The 19,365-nt window shown below is 44.4% G+C and overlaps 1 protein-coding gene across 5 annotated transcripts in view; it reads left to right on the forward strand.

Annotated features, from left to right (window-relative positions):
* MCC (MCC regulator of WNT signaling pathway) overlaps window positions 1–19,365 on the forward strand; it is a 303,878-nt gene that overhangs the window by 189,856 nt on the left and 94,657 nt on the right. For 4 of the 5 annotated variants that reach the window (XR_008698690.1, XM_055536480.1, XM_055536482.1 and 1 more), the window contains 2 exons: window positions 5,977–6,119; window positions 18,782–18,924. Coding sequence is in view for 4 of the 5 variants with exons in the window: in XM_055536480.1 (XP_055392455.1) it covers window positions 5,977–6,119; window positions 18,782–18,924 (286 nt within the window). In the remaining variant the exon portion in view is untranslated. Of the gene's footprint in view, window positions 1–5,482; window positions 5,852–5,976; window positions 6,120–18,781; window positions 18,925–19,365 lie in introns of those variants that run through there. The other variant, XM_055536483.1, reaches the window with a different exon arrangement.

A 19,365-nucleotide genomic window follows, 5' to 3' on the forward strand; every position in this document is an offset into this window, starting at 1 on the left:
GGCTAGCAGGAAACTGCAGTTTGGCCCTTACCCAGCCTCCTGAGCTGATAGCCTCTACTGTCTGGAGCATTGTCAGCAGCCATGGCCAGGGGAAGGGAATATGGGAAAGCCTGCGGGAGTACCGAAAGGCTTCTAGGCAAAAAAAAAAAGGTATATATTTACTCATATCTCATTGGACAAAACAAGTCACGTGGCCTTATCCAGCTTCAGGTGGGAGAAGAAGTATAATTCTATCACATGCATGGATAGAGGTGAACCAGAGTCTAGGTGGATGTCCCTGCCGGCTGCCACAGGGGTACTGATGCTTCTGTGATGCACATCCAGCATGGTCCTGGTGGTGCCCCACATACATGAGAAAATACTGGGGGAAATGAACATATTTGAAAAAGGATTGTTTTCATGGACTATAAAAAAGTGGGTACCTTTTTATCATTCTTTAGAAGTTTCTATAATGTACTTAAATTTGTAACTTGAAATCTAAGAATGTGTATAACCATTAAGTAGTAATAGGAGTCATTCTTTTTTCTCTATTTGGTTGTCATGGTTATATTACCTTCTTAAATGAGGCATTACTGGGCTACCTCCCCATAGGTGACTCTTACATGGAGTTGCAGTATACAGTTTGACCTACCCTGTGTCCTTAAGAAACAGAAAAAAGAAATCAGAGGAACAGAAAAGCTGAAATCAACTCCTGGGTTTGAAAAATACTCTTGAAAACTCAGGGTAGTGAGAGGCATGGGTTAGTAACAATATGGAGTGTGATGTTTGAACTGGGCCTCACTTTAACAGGCCAGTCCTGCTTGTGTGGGAGGCTGCCAGGGCAGGAAGGCACTGATTGCTCACGGAATGCCTTTGTCTGTCCTGGGTGCCACCCACCTATCTTCCACTTCTGCACGAAAGTGCCCCATTCCTGGGCTTGGCCTTGTGTGGCTTAATGGGAGCTGTTTAACAAGGATGTTTTGTTGAGTTCTTTTGGCTCCTGCAGGTGATAGCTTGTTTTGCCCTGTGCCGTTGCCCTTGAGGGAGTTGCTCCACATTTCCCCACACCGCAGCTTAGAAATGCTCAAGGGTTTGTTTTTCACTAAGCTTGGAGAGCAGCGCTTCCACATATCTTGGACTGGGACGTAACAAGTGTGCACAAAATGAGTGAAGCATGGTTGACCAGATGCCTCAAGGGGATGTTGCTCTATAATGTCAACTATGAGCTCTGTCTTCTCAGTCATTCATTCATCTGGAGGCTAGGAGCTTTGATGATGATTTCCCAGATTCTCTTTTCACTGAGAAAAGAATCTGTAGGCTACCATCCTGCCATTGCTTCCTCCTCACACCTTTCCACTTATTTCCCTTTCTTATTCACCAGCAGAGAAATCTGCTCAGAAGCTGCAACCACACTCTAGTTCAACGCAGACATCACGGTGACGCTCCTATGGCACCCAGCATGGTGTCTTAGACAGTTTAGAAAATCAAGACATATCTATTACTTTTGAGGAAGTATTAAATTATAGAGGCTTTCCACCACTTTGAAAAAACATGGAAAAATATAGGAGTATAACCCAGATATCTTTGCCTTCAGCTGAGAAATTTTTTCCTCAAAGATGTTCTTGTTTCTACTCCCAAAGGAACCTCTGAATTCCAAATAGACATTAGGAATCTTTTCTCTCCTTTAAGCTACACATTCTGGTCTGACTGAATCATTGGGCTTCCTGCTGTGTCTTGTTTGTACTCATACCCTCGGGGCGGACTTTGCAGTTAGACACGGGGTGGAGGGGGGAGGAGATGGTACGACACCAGCTGCTCTTTTTATCTGGGCACCAGCCATCTGGTCTCCCCACAGACTGGGCAGCCCCATGGGAGCTCACCTCGCAGGTCGCTCCTGACGGTCAACAGGGATACAGTGGGCTTAGCAGTTATCAGTTGATCCTCTGCCTTTTTCGTGCACATTGCAGTTTTAAGTGGATTTTGCAGTTTCATGTCCATTTTGGTGGCAGTGGTGGTGGCCTGTTGACCTGTGGAGACTGAAAGAGGAGGAGTAAGTGGGGAATTTAACAGAGAGTTGAGAGCTCGTGGAGTTTGTGAGGGGAAGCATTTCACAGTAGTTTACCGCCCTAGAGAACTGAATGTGGAAAACCCCAGAGCAAGGACCCTCAAGATGGCAAAGTATGAGTCATGGCATCAATGAGTTCTAGGTCAGACCAGTCATTAGTGAAGTCGCTCAGTCATGTCCGACTCTTTGCGACCCCATGGACAGTAGCCTGCACCAGGCTCCTCCGTCCATGGGATTTTCTAGGCAAGAGTACTGGAGTGGGTTGCCATTTCCTCCTCCAGGGAATCTTCCCGACCCAGGGATTGAACCCAGGTCTCCCACATTATAGACAGACACTTTACCATCTGGGCCACAAGGGTTAGAGATCAGACCAGTCATTATGTCATAATTATTGTAAGATGGGGAACTGGTGACCTTCATGAGAGCATCAGATACATACACATATATGCATACTACACACATGCCAATGCAGGCATGTACATGCATGCACACACACTCACATACACAATTTGAAGATGGGAATAAAGACCAGTCACAATCTCATAGATATTCTTCAGGAATGGAGAGACACGGTGTTCAGCTTTTAGTATGTTCCAGAGAAAGGAGAACCTTCTTCATTCACTGACAATTACTGTCTGTGAGACACTGTCATGTTTTGGGACCTCCGTTGTCCCTCTTAAAGTGTGATGGATCATGGACGACAGATGGAAAGAGTATTCTTAGGACTCTCAGGGCTCGGTTGTGTTTAGAAAAACATCCATAGGGATGATATTTTAGCTCGTCCTTCCTCCTGGCCTCTGGGTCCACTTACTTCCTGTGTGTTGGACCTTGAGCAGACATTATCGGACGTTTCGGGTTGTGATTAAGAACAGGAGTTCACATCGCCATTTCTCTGAAAGTCACCTTCTCCCTAACGTGCAGGTCCCTCAACCTTGTTGCCTCCAGTCTTATTTCTGGAGCACTGAGTAGCACCCAGGCAGTTACTGCATAGTGTGGTCACAGTGATCAAGCTGTGGTTCCTAGGTGTGGCCCCTGCCATGGTTTCTGCCAACATGTTTATCGTACTTTCCTGAGTGTTTCTGTTTCAATATTGACTTGGGCTTTTGTAGCATTCTGTCTGTTTCTAAAGGCTTTGTGTCCCTGCCCAGTAGCTTCTGGGTTACACCCTTTGGGAGTCTGGCAGATTTATGGAAAGCAGAGGACATTGGAGGTAGTAGGTAAGAAGTCTTACCCTTGCCCTCCTGCCACCAGCCCTGAAAGTGCAAAACTGGCAAGTACATGTGGCTCTTGGCATTACGAAAACCTTGCCAAAAATCAAATTAAAATTCCTCTGCTGGGCAGGAAATTAATCAGGGCTGAACGCAGTAGACAGGGACTCCTTGTTCAGAAGTGGGACTCCTTGTTCTGCCACTGACTAGTGTTTTATTATCATGTAAATGAGATTAAATGCACAGTGACTGGTGGGGGGTTGAGGAGGAAGGAGAGAAGTGAAAGAGATGAACAGGTTCCTTAGGATTTAAACTTGAGATGCAAAAACATTTTTATAGCATCTGCTGCTTCTTAATCCATCAACTGCTGAGCAAGGGAAGCTCCTCAGCTTCCTGAAACACAGTGATTTATTCATCCCATCGCCCTCCTAGGTCACCCACAGTGAGCCAGGCTGTGTGCCAGGTATGAGGGCTAAGTCATGAAAACACCCAGCCGCTGCCTTCCCGGAGTTTATAGTCTGGTAAGAAAGGATACTGTCTGCAAATAGCCAGCCAGATAAGAAATGACGTCATAGAATCTAGGATTATTTGGTTGAAAAGTGGCTGAAGCGTATCCTACCAAACTATAAAAGGAATGAATTGGTAAAAGAAAAAATGGACAGCAGTACAGAACATGGGAAGAAATCTCTGGAATAGAGGTAGCAGGAACTGACATACAGTCTCGCCAGGACCCTCAGTCAAGTGAATTGACTACATGCAACCTTCAATCCATTCACTCAGGATTCAGATTCCGAAAAGAAGGTTCAGTTCAGTCACTCCATTGTATCTCACTCTTTGAGACCCCATGGACTGTAGCACACCAGGCCTCCCTGTCCATCACCAACACCCAGAGCTGGCTCAAACTCATGTCCATTGAGTTGGTGATGCCATCCAACAATCTCATCCTCTGTCATCCCTTTCTCCTCCTACCTTCAATCTTTCCCAGCATCAGGGTCTTTTCCAATGAGTCACTTCTTCCCATCAGGTGGCCAAAGTATTGGACTTTCAGCTTCAGCATCAGTCCTTCCAATGAATATAAAGGACTGACTTCCTTTAGGATGGACTGGTTTGATCTCCTTGCAGTCCAAGGGACTCTCAAGAGTCTTCTCTAACACCACAGTTCAAAAGCATCAATTCTTTGGCAGTCAGCTTTCTTTATAGTCCAACTCTCACATCCATACATGACTACTAGAAAAACCATAGCTTTGACTAGATGGACCTTTGTTGGCAAAGTAATGTCTCTGCTTTTTAATATGCTCTCTAGGTTGGTCATAACTTTTCTTCCAAAGAGCAAGCATCTTAATTTCATGGCTGCAGTACCATCTGCAGTAATTTTGGAGCCCACAAAAATAAAATCTGTCACTGTTTCCATTGTTTCCCCATCTATTTGCCATGAAGTGATGGGACCAGATGCCATGATGATCAGTTTTTGAATATTGAGTTTTAAGCCAGCTTTTTCACTCTCCTCTTTCACTTTCATCAAGAGGCTCTTTAGTTCCTCTTCACTTTCTGCCCTAAGGGTGGTGTTTTCTGCTTCTCTGAGGTTATTGATATTTCTGCCGGCAATCTTGATTCCAGCTTGTGCCTCATCCAGCCCCGCATTTCTCATGATGTACTCTGCATATAAGTTAAATAAGCAGGGTGACAATATACAGCCTTGACTTACTCCTTTCCCAGTTTGGAACCAGTCTGTTGTTCGATCCCCAGTTCTAACTGTTGCTTCTTGACCTGCATACAGATTTCTCAGGAGGCAGGTAAGATGGTCTGGGAATTCCACCTCTTGAAGAATTTTCCACAGTTTCTTGTGATCTACACAGTCAAAGGCTTTGGTGTAGTCAATAAAGCAGAAGTAGATTTTTTTTCTGGAATTCTCTTGCTTTTTCTATGATCAAACGGACGTTGGCAATTTGATCTCTGGTTCTTCTGCCTTTTCTAAATCCAGCTTGAACATCTGGAAGTTCATGATTCATGTATTGTTGAAGCCTGGCTTAGAGAATTTTGAGCATTACTTTGCTAGCATGAGATGAGTGCAATTGTGCGGTAGTTTGAACATTCTTTGGCATTGCCCTTCTTTGGGATTGGAATGAAAAATGACCTTTTCCAGTGCTGTGGCCACTGCTGAGTTTTCCAAATTTGCTGGCATACCGAGTGCAGCTTCTGCCTGCTTTGCGGCTGGGGAGAAGCAGAAGACATGAATAGTGCAGCAGAGATCATGGACAATGGCAGAGGGACCTTTACCCAAAGAGCAAATGAGAGCTGTGTGCTATGCTCAGTCACTCAGTTGTGTCCGACTCCCTGTGATCCCATGGACTGTAGCCCGCCAGGGTCCTCTGTCCTTGGGATTTTCCAAGCAAGAATGCCAGAATGGGTTGCCATTTCCTCTTCCAGGGGATCTTCCCAACACAGGAATTAAACCTACATCTCATCTCCTGCATTGGCAAATGGGTTCTTTACCACTAGAGCCACCTGGAAATGTAGAGCTAAAAAGGTAGAGACTTGAGTGGCCATCAGGGACTTTGTGAAGTTCAGCTGTTGATGTGTCTTCTGGGCCAACGAGCAGGTATGTGTTTATTTGGGGCATACTCTGTGTCGAGGTTGTGATGATCCGAGGCTGTAAGACTTAGCCTCTCTTTCTGTTAGGTATGTCAATTCATTGGCACTTCTGTCTTGTTCTCTTGATCCCAGTGTGAGCAGTCCCACCTCATGAGAGAGCATGAGGACGTCCAGGAGCGAACAACACTTCGGTACGAGGAACGCATCACAGAACTGCACAGCATCATCGCTGAGCTCAATAAGAAGATAGACCGTTTGCAAGGCACCACCATCAGGTAGTTGGCTCCAAGTCATGGCTGTCTCTCTGCCCCTCTGGGCGGTAACCTGGGTTTTACGCTTGAAGTCACCCCTATGAACTATGGGCTTCCCTTGTGGCTCAGCTGGTATGAGGGAGACCTGAGTTCGATTCCTGGGTTGGGAAGATTCCCCTGGAGAAGGGAAAGGCTATCCACTCCAGTATTCTGGCCTAAAGAATTCCATGGACTGTGTAGTCCATGGGGTCACAAAGAGTCAGACACAACTGAGCAGCTTTCACACTTTCTATGAGTTACAACAGTAACTCATTTATTTATAACTAATATTCTTACAGTTGATAAGTATTTTGTCTCTACTATGTCAGCTGTGTGCTTTCCCCTCCATTATTCCGTTTTGACTTTGACCCTCATGGTGACCCTGAAAGGTAGACAGGGTGGAAGTTGTGATGTTCAGTTGACTAGTAAGAAGGTGAGTGAGATGCTTTATTAACAGGTTCTGAATGCAACCCCCTCTATCTCCCTTGGGGATTTGGAGAGATTTATGAATGTTGGTTTAACTAACTATTACATATGCTTCTTTGTTGTTGCTCAGTCACTAAGTCATATCCAACTCTTTGTGACCCCATGGACTGCAGCACGCCAGACTTCCCTGTCCTTCACTATCCCCTGGAGTTTGTTCTAACTCCATGATTCAGTGATACCTTTGAACCATCTCGTCCTGTCGCCCCCTTCTCTTCCTGCCCTCAGTCTTCCCCATTAGCAGAGTCTTTTTCAGTAAGTTAATTCTTCACATCAGGTGGCCGAAGTATTGGAACTTCAGCTTAAGCATCAGCTTCAGTTGATGCTTAATTAATATTCAGGATTAATTTCCTTTAGGATTGACTGGTTTGATCTCCTGCTGTCCAAGGGACTCTCAAGAGTCTTCTCCAGCACCATAGCTTGAAAGTATCAATTCTTCAGTGCTCAGCCTTCTTTATGGTCCAACTCGCACATCTGTACATGACTACTAGGAAAACCATCACTTTGACAATATGGACCTTTGTCAGCAAAGTGATATCTCTGCTTTTTGATACACTGTCTAGGTTTGTCCTAGGAGCAAATCTTTTTCCAAGGAGCAAATCTTTTAATTCATGGCTGCAGTCATCATCCGCAGTGCAGTGATTCTGAGGCCCAAGAAAATAGCATATGCTTCTAGATAATCTAAAATTTGTTTGAGGTCAGTTGACTTGCCAATGTTGGCATAGTGTCATACAAACTCCTAAGGGATGGGGCAAGATTCGATCCATCACTAGATTGGTGAAAACCCTGGGGCTTAAAAATGTTAAGCAACTACTCTTAAGTTACCCTTAGCAAAGGGGATAGGTGGAGTTAGAACCCACAGCATCTCTGCCTTTATTCAGTTTTCTTTCCATAAAAGTAATTGTTGGGGTTTCTGCCTTCCTTGCTCATCAATCAGTTGGCCCCAAAGTCTCCTGCACAAAGCTGTGTCTGCCCGTTTTTGAGAAGAGGGTTTGCTTAAAGTGACTTACTGAGCCAAGGATAAGAATTTTTATCTTCCTGCCCATGCTCAGAGAGTAGCCCTGAGGGAAACAAATGGTTGGCATCTGCTTTTATGGAGAAGAGTGCTTTGTTCTCTGACTGTTTTTACAGGCCACAATTAAGACCGTTTTAAAGGCAGCTTCTTTAAACTATCCCTCTAGAAGTCCTGGGTCAGAAGACATTTTGGATGTGTTTTGTTCCAACTCTGAGAGTCACAGTAATGATGGAGCTACTTGATGAGGGTACTTGGGGGCCTCTGTTTCTGGGCAAAGTTGTGGAAAAATTTGCTGTTAATTGGAGCCACACAGTACATCTCATATTCCAGTGTAGAACCTCAAGGCCTTTAAATTGTATCCTGGTCTTCAGTGATTGTAGGTTAGAAGACCAGAGAAGAATTTCAGCCCAAAGAAATTATTATAGCAGACTTAAAGGAGGCTGACAGAGTACATTGGCAAATTCGTAATTTCCATTAAAAACATAATGCTCTTTTAAAGTCTTGAGAAGGTGAAGGCAAATGGGCTTAGTGAGTTGTGAAAAAACATGCATCACATGTCACCTGGAAAACTCAATTTCATGATGTTTAGATTAAATTTAATGGCCAAACTGTTTTGTATTAAAATACCCTCTTATTTAAAGGAAGATTGCATCTGTACAGATGTAACATTAAATTCTGCCAGTTTTCATTATGTAAATGAGCTAGCTCCTCCTTGAGGAGGGGACCCCCTGCATGGCTGGAAGATGAGCAGACATGTGGGTCAGTAAGACAAGTCCTCTGAGCTGTAGTGGCTAAGGCACCTCCCTAGCTGCCACCACTCAGGTCCAAAGATACTATAGTTGGCCCAGTACAGAGGTGCCAAATGCCTTGGACTTTTTGGTGTATCCCAGGTGTAGAGAATTGTCATGCTAATCTGGTACAATCTTAGTACCTTTGAGACTTTCTTGTCGCTTTAGTCTGGGCCTGAGTTAGAAATTTATTGGAAGAGCTGAAAAAATCATTAATTAGGGAATGGTTTATGATGTATCCACATGGAACCCATACTGAATTGTATAAGAGAAAAGATGTGACAGTTTCATAGTTTAAAATATTTATCTCCAGTCACAATCAGAGAACTAGAGACCTACTGTGACTGCCCTGGGAGACTTTCCCACCTCTTATAGCCACAGGGCTAATGTAGTCAATAATCAAACACTGCAGGTCGCTGAATTCCAACGTAAGTTGAATTCAGAGCCACATCAGATCTCTTAGGTTAAAGATTAAGCACTGACAGGAAAAGATGAAATGGTGAGAATTTGAATGGAGACATTGGGTAGATTCAAATAAATCAAGATACCTAGAGCCTGCAAACTCCACTGAGCTTCCTCTCCTGCAGAAGCAGTCTCCCTCCCTGTCTGATCAAGTTAGTCCTTCTTTGCTTGGAGGCTCTGTAGCAGGCTGAACCCAGGTAGAGGGTACCAGATATAGTCATACCTCACTGCAACTCCATTCTTCTTTATCTTTAGGCCCAAAAGTAGCTAAATTCAATCATGCCCCAGGGGGATAAGCAGAAAATCCAACCTTGGAAGATACAAGTAAGATTGTATTCATTTATAGTCACAGAAACTTGAGAAGAATGTGTGTAGGATTAGGACCTACGTGTCCTAGACCAGGGAAATAAGAATATAGTGTTGGGTTGATGATTATTTATTGGTATCACTGTTCCTATTAGAGATTCTGGATTTAGTATGTTAGCTTCAGCAGTTTTATTAAATAAAACTAGATTCATTGGAGGATTACATTAAATAATGTTGAAATGCCAGAACTTCCCTAGTGTAACAGTCCAGAGGCCATGGGGATCAGGAATAACATCATTAAAATGGGGTTTTTGATGCCACTTCACTACTGGAGGCAGTGCAGGCATGGCTACTATGCTTGTCAACGGGGCTACAGTAGTAATCAAATTATTCGACCCATAGAGATTTTTGATAATGTAGAATTAATCATGGAGTCTTTAGTTTTGATATAAATGGACTCATTGGAAAAGACTCTGATGCTGGGAGGGATTGGGAGCAGGAGGAGAAGGGGACGACAGAGGAGGAGATGGCTGGATGGCATCACTGACTCGATGGACGTGAGTCTGAGTGAACTCTGGGAGTTGGTGATGGACAAGGAAGCCTGGCGTGCTGCAATTCATGGGGTCACAAAGAGTCGGACATGACTGAGTGACTGAACTGAACTGAACTGATACTAAAGTTTTACTTGATCTTTGTAATTGAAAAATCTCTGGTCTGGTGAACAAGGACTTGACCTCCCACTGTAATATATGATCTCTTATCCAGTTCCCTTACCAGACCTCCTTCACAGATCCAGAACTCTTTAATGAAGATGTTTATAATCTTGTCAAAAGTGGGTACAGTCCATCTTCTTTCTACCCATTTTACAGGGGAGACTGTACAGTAGGAAAAAGAGATACCCACATTCTGGGCTAATTATTCGCTCTGAGCAGATGTTAGCCCCTGGGATCCAAAAATACCTGTAGTCTTCCAGTCTAGATGAAGATTGATGAAGATACATTAGTCAGCTGAGGCTGCTGTAACAAAATACTGTAGACCGGTGGCTTAGACAATAGGAATTTATTTGCCACAGTTTTGGAATCTGGAAAGTCCAAAGTCAAAGTGCCAACCAATTCATTTCTTCAGTGAGTGCTGTCTTCCTGTCCTCCTAAAGGCTTCCTTCTCACCATGTCCTCACATGGCGGGGAGAGAGGGAAAAGGCAAGCTCTGTTATTTCATAAGGGTACATATCCCATCGTGAGGGATCCCATCAGATCTAATTATATCTCAAAGGTCCCATCCAGATACCATCACTTTGAAGGTTAGGACTGCAACATAGAATGGGGTGGTAGTAACAATATGAACAATAACACATAATTCAGTCCATACTAGATCAGGTGACAAGTGGCATCATCAATAAATCTCATAGTGGACCTAGGCTACCATTGTACCCCATCCAGGTGGTAACATTTTTAAAATCCCTGTACATGTGGTAAATGCTCCCAACTAGCAACAGTACATGGTCCTGCTTTTCTGGCTTCAGGAACCAAGAAGTGGAAATACAAGTGGCTCCTCTCATTCTTACACCTAAAAGCCCACTTAAAAAATTATTGCTTTCCCTCTTGGCGACTTTGAGCTCTGCTAGTTTTAGAAGTTTCATTCCCAAGGGAACTATGACTGGCAAACAGCAGTGATTCCATTGCTGCCACTTAGCCCTTGGGAATCTCATGTCACTGAACCAACAGGCAGTGAAGGGCGTTACTGTACTAGCGGGATCCCAACTCTCCAGGGGAAACTGGATTGTAGCTGTACTATGAGGCAGGGAGGACTGTGTCTGGAACTCGTGGGATTCCCTAGCATACCTCCTGAATGTTGCCCAGTGATACAAGTTAGTAAATTAGAGGATTACAGTACAGGTCAGTCCACCTAGGGCCAGACCCCTAAGTGGGTCTGCATAATTTCTTGCTTGTTTATGCATATATGCAATTTCCTTTTTACTTTCTTGTTTTCTCCCATTATATAAGGTGAGTTGCTATTGGTAAAACGTAGCATGTAATAGTTGAGCTACATGAGTTAGGTCAATTTGCCGTTAAACTAGAAGAGGAAAGCTCACCCAGCCATGCATATAAGGGATGCATATAAGCCATGGGACTTTGGGTCTCCCATTTTGATAAGAAGGTGAGTACATTTATTAATACGATTGAATAAGAGATAGTTACAGCAGCTTGATGGTATTGTTATAGCCATTTGGAAATGTATATGTGTGAGAGGATGCATTTGGTTGTCAAGGAGCCAAAGACAGTAGGTTACAGTGCATGTTGCTGGTACCTGGTTCCGTTCCCACACCTCCTCTGTAGTCCCCCCATATCAAAGAAGACTGACCCTGGGGACTACCTCCCAAACTCCCTTAACTCTGGGATAGTTTTGGATCTGCCAGGTCTGGAAGGCAGTGAGAAGGTGGGGCCGTCATTGTGGCTTTGGTGAGCATGAAGACCCTGTGCTGACTGGCCTGAGCCTGAGCTGTGGGCAGGAGTGGGGCAGCAGCAGTCTCTCCATCACAGCTCTGATGCCAAGGTTGACAGCGCCAGCTGCCCCCCACCCTCCCTTCTTTTCTCTGGTCCTTCCAACTGCCTAAATTAAATCCTGCTTGAAACATCCAAAAGCATTTGTTTTCCTAACTGAACCCTGCCTAATGCATCCTAAATCTCATCTGCTTGGAATAAACAGTTTGTATTTATGGCCTTCTAAAAATCTTTACTCATGAATATCTTAAATAAATTGGATCATATAGCACACACTGTTTTGTAATAGGTGCTTTTTCACTTAACTCTATGTTCTGAGTGGCTTTGTTTTAATGCTCATCTGAGTTGGGGGGATTGTATAATGAGATGGATAAAATGGAAAAATATGTCAGTAGCTCACTTTGCATCTGGGGGAGGGGGCAAAAAAAAAGATGTCTAAGCAGATTGTTTCCCAAGGAGATTATTTTCTTTTCCCAAAAGCTGCTCTCATAACATCAACCTTTCACTGCCAACTCTGAGTAGTCCATGATTTCTGCTTCATTTCCCATTTACTTGTTAGCCCACAGCTGTCTGGCTTCTGACCCCAGTGGTCTGCCAAAATTCCTTTTGCTATGAACTGAATTGTGCCACGCCCCACCTCCAGTTCGTGTGATGAAACCCTCTATGTGACAGTGTTTGGAGATGAAATGTAGTTGAGTCAAGATCACGAAGTTGGGGTCACGTGACAGGATTAGTGACCCCCAGAGAGCTCACTTGCTCTCCTGCTCTTTCCCTGCCATGTGAGGGTGCAGGGACAAGGCAGCCATCTGCAGAGACAGCCCTCACCGGGAACCAGCCATGCTGGCACCTTGATTTTGGTCTACCAGCCGAAGTCCGCTGCTGCTGCTGCTGCTGCTGCTAAGTCACATCAGTCGTGTCCGACTCTGTGCGACCCCATAGATAGCAACCCACCAGGCTCCGCCATCCCTGGGATTCTCCAGGCAAGAACACTGGAGTGGGTTGCCATTTGCTTCTCCAACCCAACTGAAATCTAAAACTATGAAAAAGTAGATTTCTGTCGTTTAAGCTGGTCTATGGTACTTTGTTACAGCAGCATAAGCTAAGAGACTTTTTTGGAAATCACCAGTGATTTCTTAACTGAAAAATTTGGTGACTTTTTTCTTGTTACTGACCCTTTTCCTAAATTTAACCCTAAATCCTGCTTCCCTTCTCGAACCTCCCTGGCCCTGCAGGTCCTAGATCTTCTCCTCTTTCCCTAAGAGTCATCCTCAGCTTTGGCCCTTACCCTGGGCTCTCCCCCATCCTTTTCACCAGGATGGCTGCACCCCTAAAGCACTGACCCCTCCTCGTTATATCACTTGCACATTGGCATTTAACCCTTGTGCTTCTTCGTCTGCAGAGTGCCCCTCATCTGGTGACTGAGCGAGTATCCAGAGCCTCTGTGTGCTCACATAATCCAGTCTCTCAAATCTCGTGCCTGTACTGTGTGCCTGGCCCTTCCCCTGGTCTTTAGGCCCACACTTTGGCCTGTGTGGTACAGCTGTCTGTCCCTCTTCACGTTGCTGCATCTCAAACACAGTGTAACCAAAACCTCTTTGTCTCCCAGCAAAACTTGTTCTGATTAGCTTGTGGCCTAAAGAATAAAATATGAAATAAAAATAAAACCTAGAAAGATAAGGTGGGTTTTTCTCTCTCCATATTTTCTTATATGGTATACATTCCACCCTTGTTCACTATTTGAAGTTTTTGAATACGGATCCTTTATCAGATCTTGTTAAAACTGGTACTCATGGGTGACCAGGATGAATTATTATACACATAGGAGAGCATTTAAGAGTCCCATTTGTTCAGTTAGTCATAAGTTTCCTAGATGAGTCTGAACTTCCTCTGTGCTGAATGGGAAAATGAGGTATTTATTCATCACTTATTCACTGCTATAGATCCTTTAAGAGACCTGAAAAGAATACCTTGTATCTAAAACATCTTTGTTCTTTAAAGAAATGATGGCTGTTTTCAGGGCAATTCTGCCTTTAAATGCAGAGACCAAGTGTGTTCCAAAAGAAAAACCACAAAGTCAGGTAGGCTGAGTGGGCTGGCCACAGTTGACTGACACCTCCCAAGGCATGTCCATCTGGGTCTTGTTCACCAGTGACTCCAATCCAGTGACAAGGCATGAATGTGCACCCCAAAATAAGATAGGTATAGGGATTCTTCTGAAGTAACATTTTTATCAAATGCTGCTGATTCCACAGGACTTTAGCTTGAGGTCTGGAAAGCATGGTAAGAGTTAAACTTTCATTGACTTTTTCCAATTAGATCATTTCACCCCTAGCTAATAATGAGGAAGAATCTTAAAAAAAATCTTTTCCTTAAGCCATCATATTATTGTTCTGTTTGTAGTAAATTTAGGAATTAGGCTGTATTGCTAACTGGTTGGATAATCTTAGGTAAGTCACTTAGCCTCTAGGAGTGTCCGTGGTCTTATTTGTAAAACAAAGGTATTGATCCTGGCTTAAGTGATCACCAGGATCCCTGCCAGTCTGCCACTCTGTGACTTTTCTGCCTCTGCTAGTTAAGCAGGTGTGTACACAGCCTAATTGGAGAAGGCAATGGCAACCCACTCCAGTACTCTTGCCTGAAAAATCCCATGGATCGAGGAGCCTGGTAGGCTGCAGTCCATGGGGTTGCTAAGAGTCGGACACAACTGAGCGACTTCACTTTCACTTTTCACTTTCATGCATTGGAGAAGGAAATGGCAACCCATTCCAGTATTCTTGCCTGGAGAATCCCAGGGACAGAGGAGCCTAGTGGTCTGCCGTCTATGGGGTCGCACAGAGTCTGACGCAACTTAGCAGCAGCAGCAGCATACAGCCTAATGCCTGCCTCAGGAGTGTTTTGTTGTTGCTGCTGCTGCTGTTATTGAGCTAGTAGCAAGCTTTAATCACTGCAACTCTAAACTGAGTGACTTGGAATCACCTCACAAATGCTTCTAAGTGAATGAAATAATGTACCATTAGAATCCTGAGATGACCCTCTGTGTGCCAAAAAAAAAAACACCTGGTAACTTTCTAATTGCATAATTATGAAAAAGCAGAGACATCACTTTGCTGTCCAAGCTATGGTTTTCCAATAGTCGTGTGTGGATGTGAGAGTTGGACCATAAAGAAACCTGAGAGCCAAAGAATTGATGCTTTCAATTTGTGGTGTTGGAGAAAACTTTTGAGAGGCACTTGGACAACAAGGAGATCAAACCACTCAATCCTAGAGGAAATCAGCCCTGAATATTTATCAGAAGAACTGATGCTGAAGCTACAATACTTTGGCCACCTGATGCAAAGAGCCAACTCATTGGAAAAGACCCTTATGCTGAGGAGAATTGAGGGTAGGAGGAGAAGGGGGCAACAGAGGATGAGATGGTTGGACGGCATCACCGACTCAATGGACATGAGCTTGAGTAAACTCCGGGAGATAGTGGAGAACCGGGAAGCCTGGCGTGCTGCAATCCATGGGGTTGCAAAGAGTCAGACACCACCGAGTGACTGAACAATAACAGTTAAGAAACTACCACAATAGCATACAATTAGCAACATTTATCAGTTTATCAAAGCTTCTGTTTTTTTAACTTAATTTGACTACTTCTTGGACCTTTTCATATTTTCTTCCTTTGTATCTTCAGTATTAGCAGTTAGTGTTCTGCAGATCAGGCATCTCTTTCCCCAAAGAAATAAGATAAATCACTTACCGAGAGTTAGTGTATACACCATGAAAGGAAGCAAACAGTGAAGTCACTTTGAGATGCTGATGCTGTGTGTCATTCACACCTTGACCAGTTAGGTGAGCCTGCTGCTCAGAGGAACCTTGAAAAAACTCCTCAAATTCTTGCAGTAAAACTGCCATGGACCTGCAGGGTTTTTGTTGGTTTGTTTTTTTTTTTAACTTTTTGTTCCCATTGCTCTGGATGGACCAATGCTTCTGACTAAAACAATAGAGAGAGCCCCCAGCATCCTTCTCCTCCATATGCTGAAGTCCCAAATTGTCCGGCAGCCTACAGAGTGCTTGGAGTGCACTGGTTTTTGTCATTTCCCAGTTCCTGCCAATAAGGATGTTGAGAGGGCAAAGCTAGACAACTCCATGGTTTTTTACCAAAGTCAGCAAGAGAAATAGGGCTATCCAAACTTTCTCATATTTAGGTTCAGTTTAACCTTTCAATGCCTCATTTTGGGGGCACAAGACTGCACACAATCTTACAAGGTTGCTTTCTGCCTCTGTTTCCTCTGTTTGCTCACGTAGTGTTGTACTGTAGCCTTCCTTATGATACCCTAAGGGGGATCCTTCACCAGGGGTGATATGTGCTCACCTCAGCCCCTCCCTGTGGGGTCGAGAACACAGACCGTCTGTACTTCCCTGCTGCCTGTTTGATCTGTTTCCATAAAAGATCTCACAACACTTACTCCTTCCCCTGAATTCCTTGACTTCACACATTATTTTACATTTATTTCCACCATTTGACCCTGATTGTTTGCCTTCTTCTACAATAACTTTTGCTTCTGGCCAATATTGCCCACTCAGCAAGTGGCCTGAGTGTTCCTCCAGCCTCATGGTTCCATCCTGCACTCTGATTTGGTTTCAGCTATCTGTCCCCTCTGTCCCAAGCTCCACACACCCAAGTTCATGTCCACGGGCTCCCCTGAGGCTCTGCATGTGCCCATGTACCCTCATGACCTATCTAAAATGGCTCACCTTCAGACTCTTCTGTAGTACTGCTCCATCCTGGAAGTCCTCCCTGGTGACTGCCCACCTGCAGCCCCAGAGCTGCAGTCCACCCAGAGCATCCTTCTTAGGGTAGAATTAGTTGTGAACATGTGCGCGTGTGCTATGTCGCTTTCACCACCAGACTCCTCTGTCCATGGGATTCTCCAGGCAAGAACACTGGAGTGGGTTGCTATGCCCTTCTCTGTGCTATCTCTCCCTGACCCAGGGATCAGACCTGCGTCTCTTACGTCTCTGCATTGGCAGGCGGGTTCCTTCCACTAGAGCCACATGGGAAGCCCAGTTGTGAACATAAAATTTGACTCCCAAAAGAGCAGCATCAACTTGGTTTTCACTTTCCTATCCTTGTCTTGATGCTCAAATACCTTGAAAGAGCATTCTTGGCTTGCATTTCATGACACTGAAAGGCTCTGCCGTAAGGTGACTTTTCTCGTGTGGTATCATTCTTCAGTCTGTGGTCTCACCTTAGTAAGGAATGTTCTCTTCCTTACTGAATGCTTCCTTCTCCCACCCCTTCCGTTTTCACTTCTTTATAAAACCCATCCTAATAAAGTAATTTTTTTTACAAAGCAGGAGATTTGGCAGGCACTAGATGTTTGGGACCTGCCAAGCCAAGACAGTTGAAGGTGGCTATAAAAGATTTTGCAAATACCATTTGCACCAGAGGTACAGCAGCAGCTTTTTTGGCTGAAAAACAGTCTCAGCCAAGCTGAAACTGATTACATTGTCCATGCAACAAAGGTAATTTATTCATTATACCCAAAATCGCCCATTAACTAAAATCAGGATTTCAACTGCTGATTGAAAGGAAACTGGTGGATCAGAGCACAATTACCCTCTAGACCAAAAAGGTGGTGACGCTTAAGAGTACTTTCTAATTGTTTTTCTTTCCTAAGCCTAATTACTGTTGGCTGTGCAGATATCTAATAATTAACTTATTCATATAACATTAACCTATATTTTTTTCCCATAACCACTCCCATTCTAATTCACATTCTGCATGTCTGCTGGTTTTATATCTGTTTAAAGTCTTCCTAGATTTCTGTGTGGCTTTTATCAGAAATACTTTATAAAGCAAGGACTCAGCTGAATTCTTTCCCTGAGAGGATGGGTGTTCATTTCTTGAGAAAACCAAGAACTCTGGAGAGTTCTTCCCATTTCTCTAGTATAGATATGTCTCCTGAGCTTCAGATGGCATTTGCCTCTTCCCCAAGTCTCACTGATCACCACTCACCATCTTGGTCCACCCAAAACTGTGGACTTTCTGCCCTTACCCTCCGGTTGTCAGCAACTTAATGTGAATGCCAGGGTAAGAGAATTTCTTCCTTTCTTCACAGACACCCTCCCCCTGGGGCTGAGCAGACACCTTCGGACTTTACTCATAATTAAACCCCCTGAAAATTTTCTTTTCTGGCTTACTTGCAAAATACATTAAAGAAGATTAATTTTTGCTCTCTACTTGTCTGTATCGTGTGTGTGTAGTGATGGCGGTGGCGTGGGAAGGAGGTCTGTGTGTACTTTGAAATACATACTGCAATTGTAACTTTTCTTAGCTTGCCCATGACCAATTCAGAGCCCAAAGGTTACAAGGGATCCATGAGGGGCTGAGAAGGGAGTGGGTGTGTTTGTGCAGATGAAACTTGGATGAATTTCAAAGTTATCTTCCTACTAGCAAAGGCAGATTGAAGGAAACAGACCATTGAGTGCTGCTCACTCACTCACTGATCTTCCCCCTCACCCCATTCTCCTTTCCTGTCCCCTAACTCCACTTAGTTCTTTTAGAGAAACTAAGTGTGGTTTTTCTCAGACACGCTGACCCCTACACCTCTCAGAGCACTGGTTTCGATCTGCACAGACAGGATGCTGGTTTTCCAGTCTCTGTAACCTCAGCAGCCCTTCTATTCTCTTCCCAGAAGGAAGCGCAGCATGGGGCTCTGGTGGTGATGCTCTGAGTCACTCCTATTCACTAGGCCCTTGATGGTCCTGCTCACTGTAGCCTCAGTGCTAGGAACCTCAGTTCTTCTTTGCCTTGGAATTTGAGGGGGAGAAGAAGCCTACTTTCTTTAGGAAATGTTTGAAGGGGGGGAGTTTTCTGGTAGACTGATAAACAAGTCTTGTCGGGTGTGTGGGTATGGATATGGAAACTTTCAGTGTCAAACACGGCCCATCTAGTTATCCTGAAAGGAATCCTGGTCCATGGGGCCTCGAGAGGAGAGCTGTCTGTTTGTGTTCTGAGTGTCTTTATCTTGTTGTTAAAGGACATTCTCTGGGGATGTGTCTTGTGTGTCTGTCAGTGGAGTCTGACTTCCCTTTTGTTCTCAGGGAGGAAGATGAGTACTCGGAATTGCGATCGGAGCTCAGCCAGAGTCAACATGAGGCCAACGAGGACTCTCACAGCGTGGATCAGGACCAGACCTCTGTGTCTGTCCCTGAAAACCAGTCCACCATGGTCACTGCAGACATGGGTAAGTCTGCCTGCTGTTGCCGCAACACCAGGGCTCGGTTTCTGGATTGTAATCAAAACTTTAGAAGCATGAGACAGCCTGGATCAAACTTTAGCGAGTCAAGCAGCTTGTTGAGTAGATGAAGGCAGGTGAAGGCTCATTCATTTCAGTTCTCTACATATGCCTTTGTTGGTCACAGTGGAACCAAAGAGCTGAATTCCCTTGATGTGCCTTTCTGCCTGTTGTGATTCAAACATGTCACCTTCTACGTGAAAAGTCAGGAAGTAGGGAACCAGGTAAAAAGGTGATTGCACTGTTCCAAGTTCACTATAACTGAGCTGTGATGGCAAGAATGGAAAGGATGGGCTGAGGAGCGACTCACTGAAGGGGAGGAGGCAATAGGTTCAGCAACTCTGGGGTAAGCAGGGATCCAAAACGACTCTTTAAAATGTTCATCCTGAG

This window comes from Bubalus kerabau, chromosome 10 (assembly GCF_029407905.1).
Source record: "Bubalus kerabau isolate K-KA32 ecotype Philippines breed swamp buffalo chromosome 10, PCC_UOA_SB_1v2, whole genome shotgun sequence".
In the NCBI taxonomy this organism is placed as follows: Eukaryota; Metazoa; Chordata; class Mammalia; order Artiodactyla; family Bovidae; genus Bubalus; species Bubalus kerabau.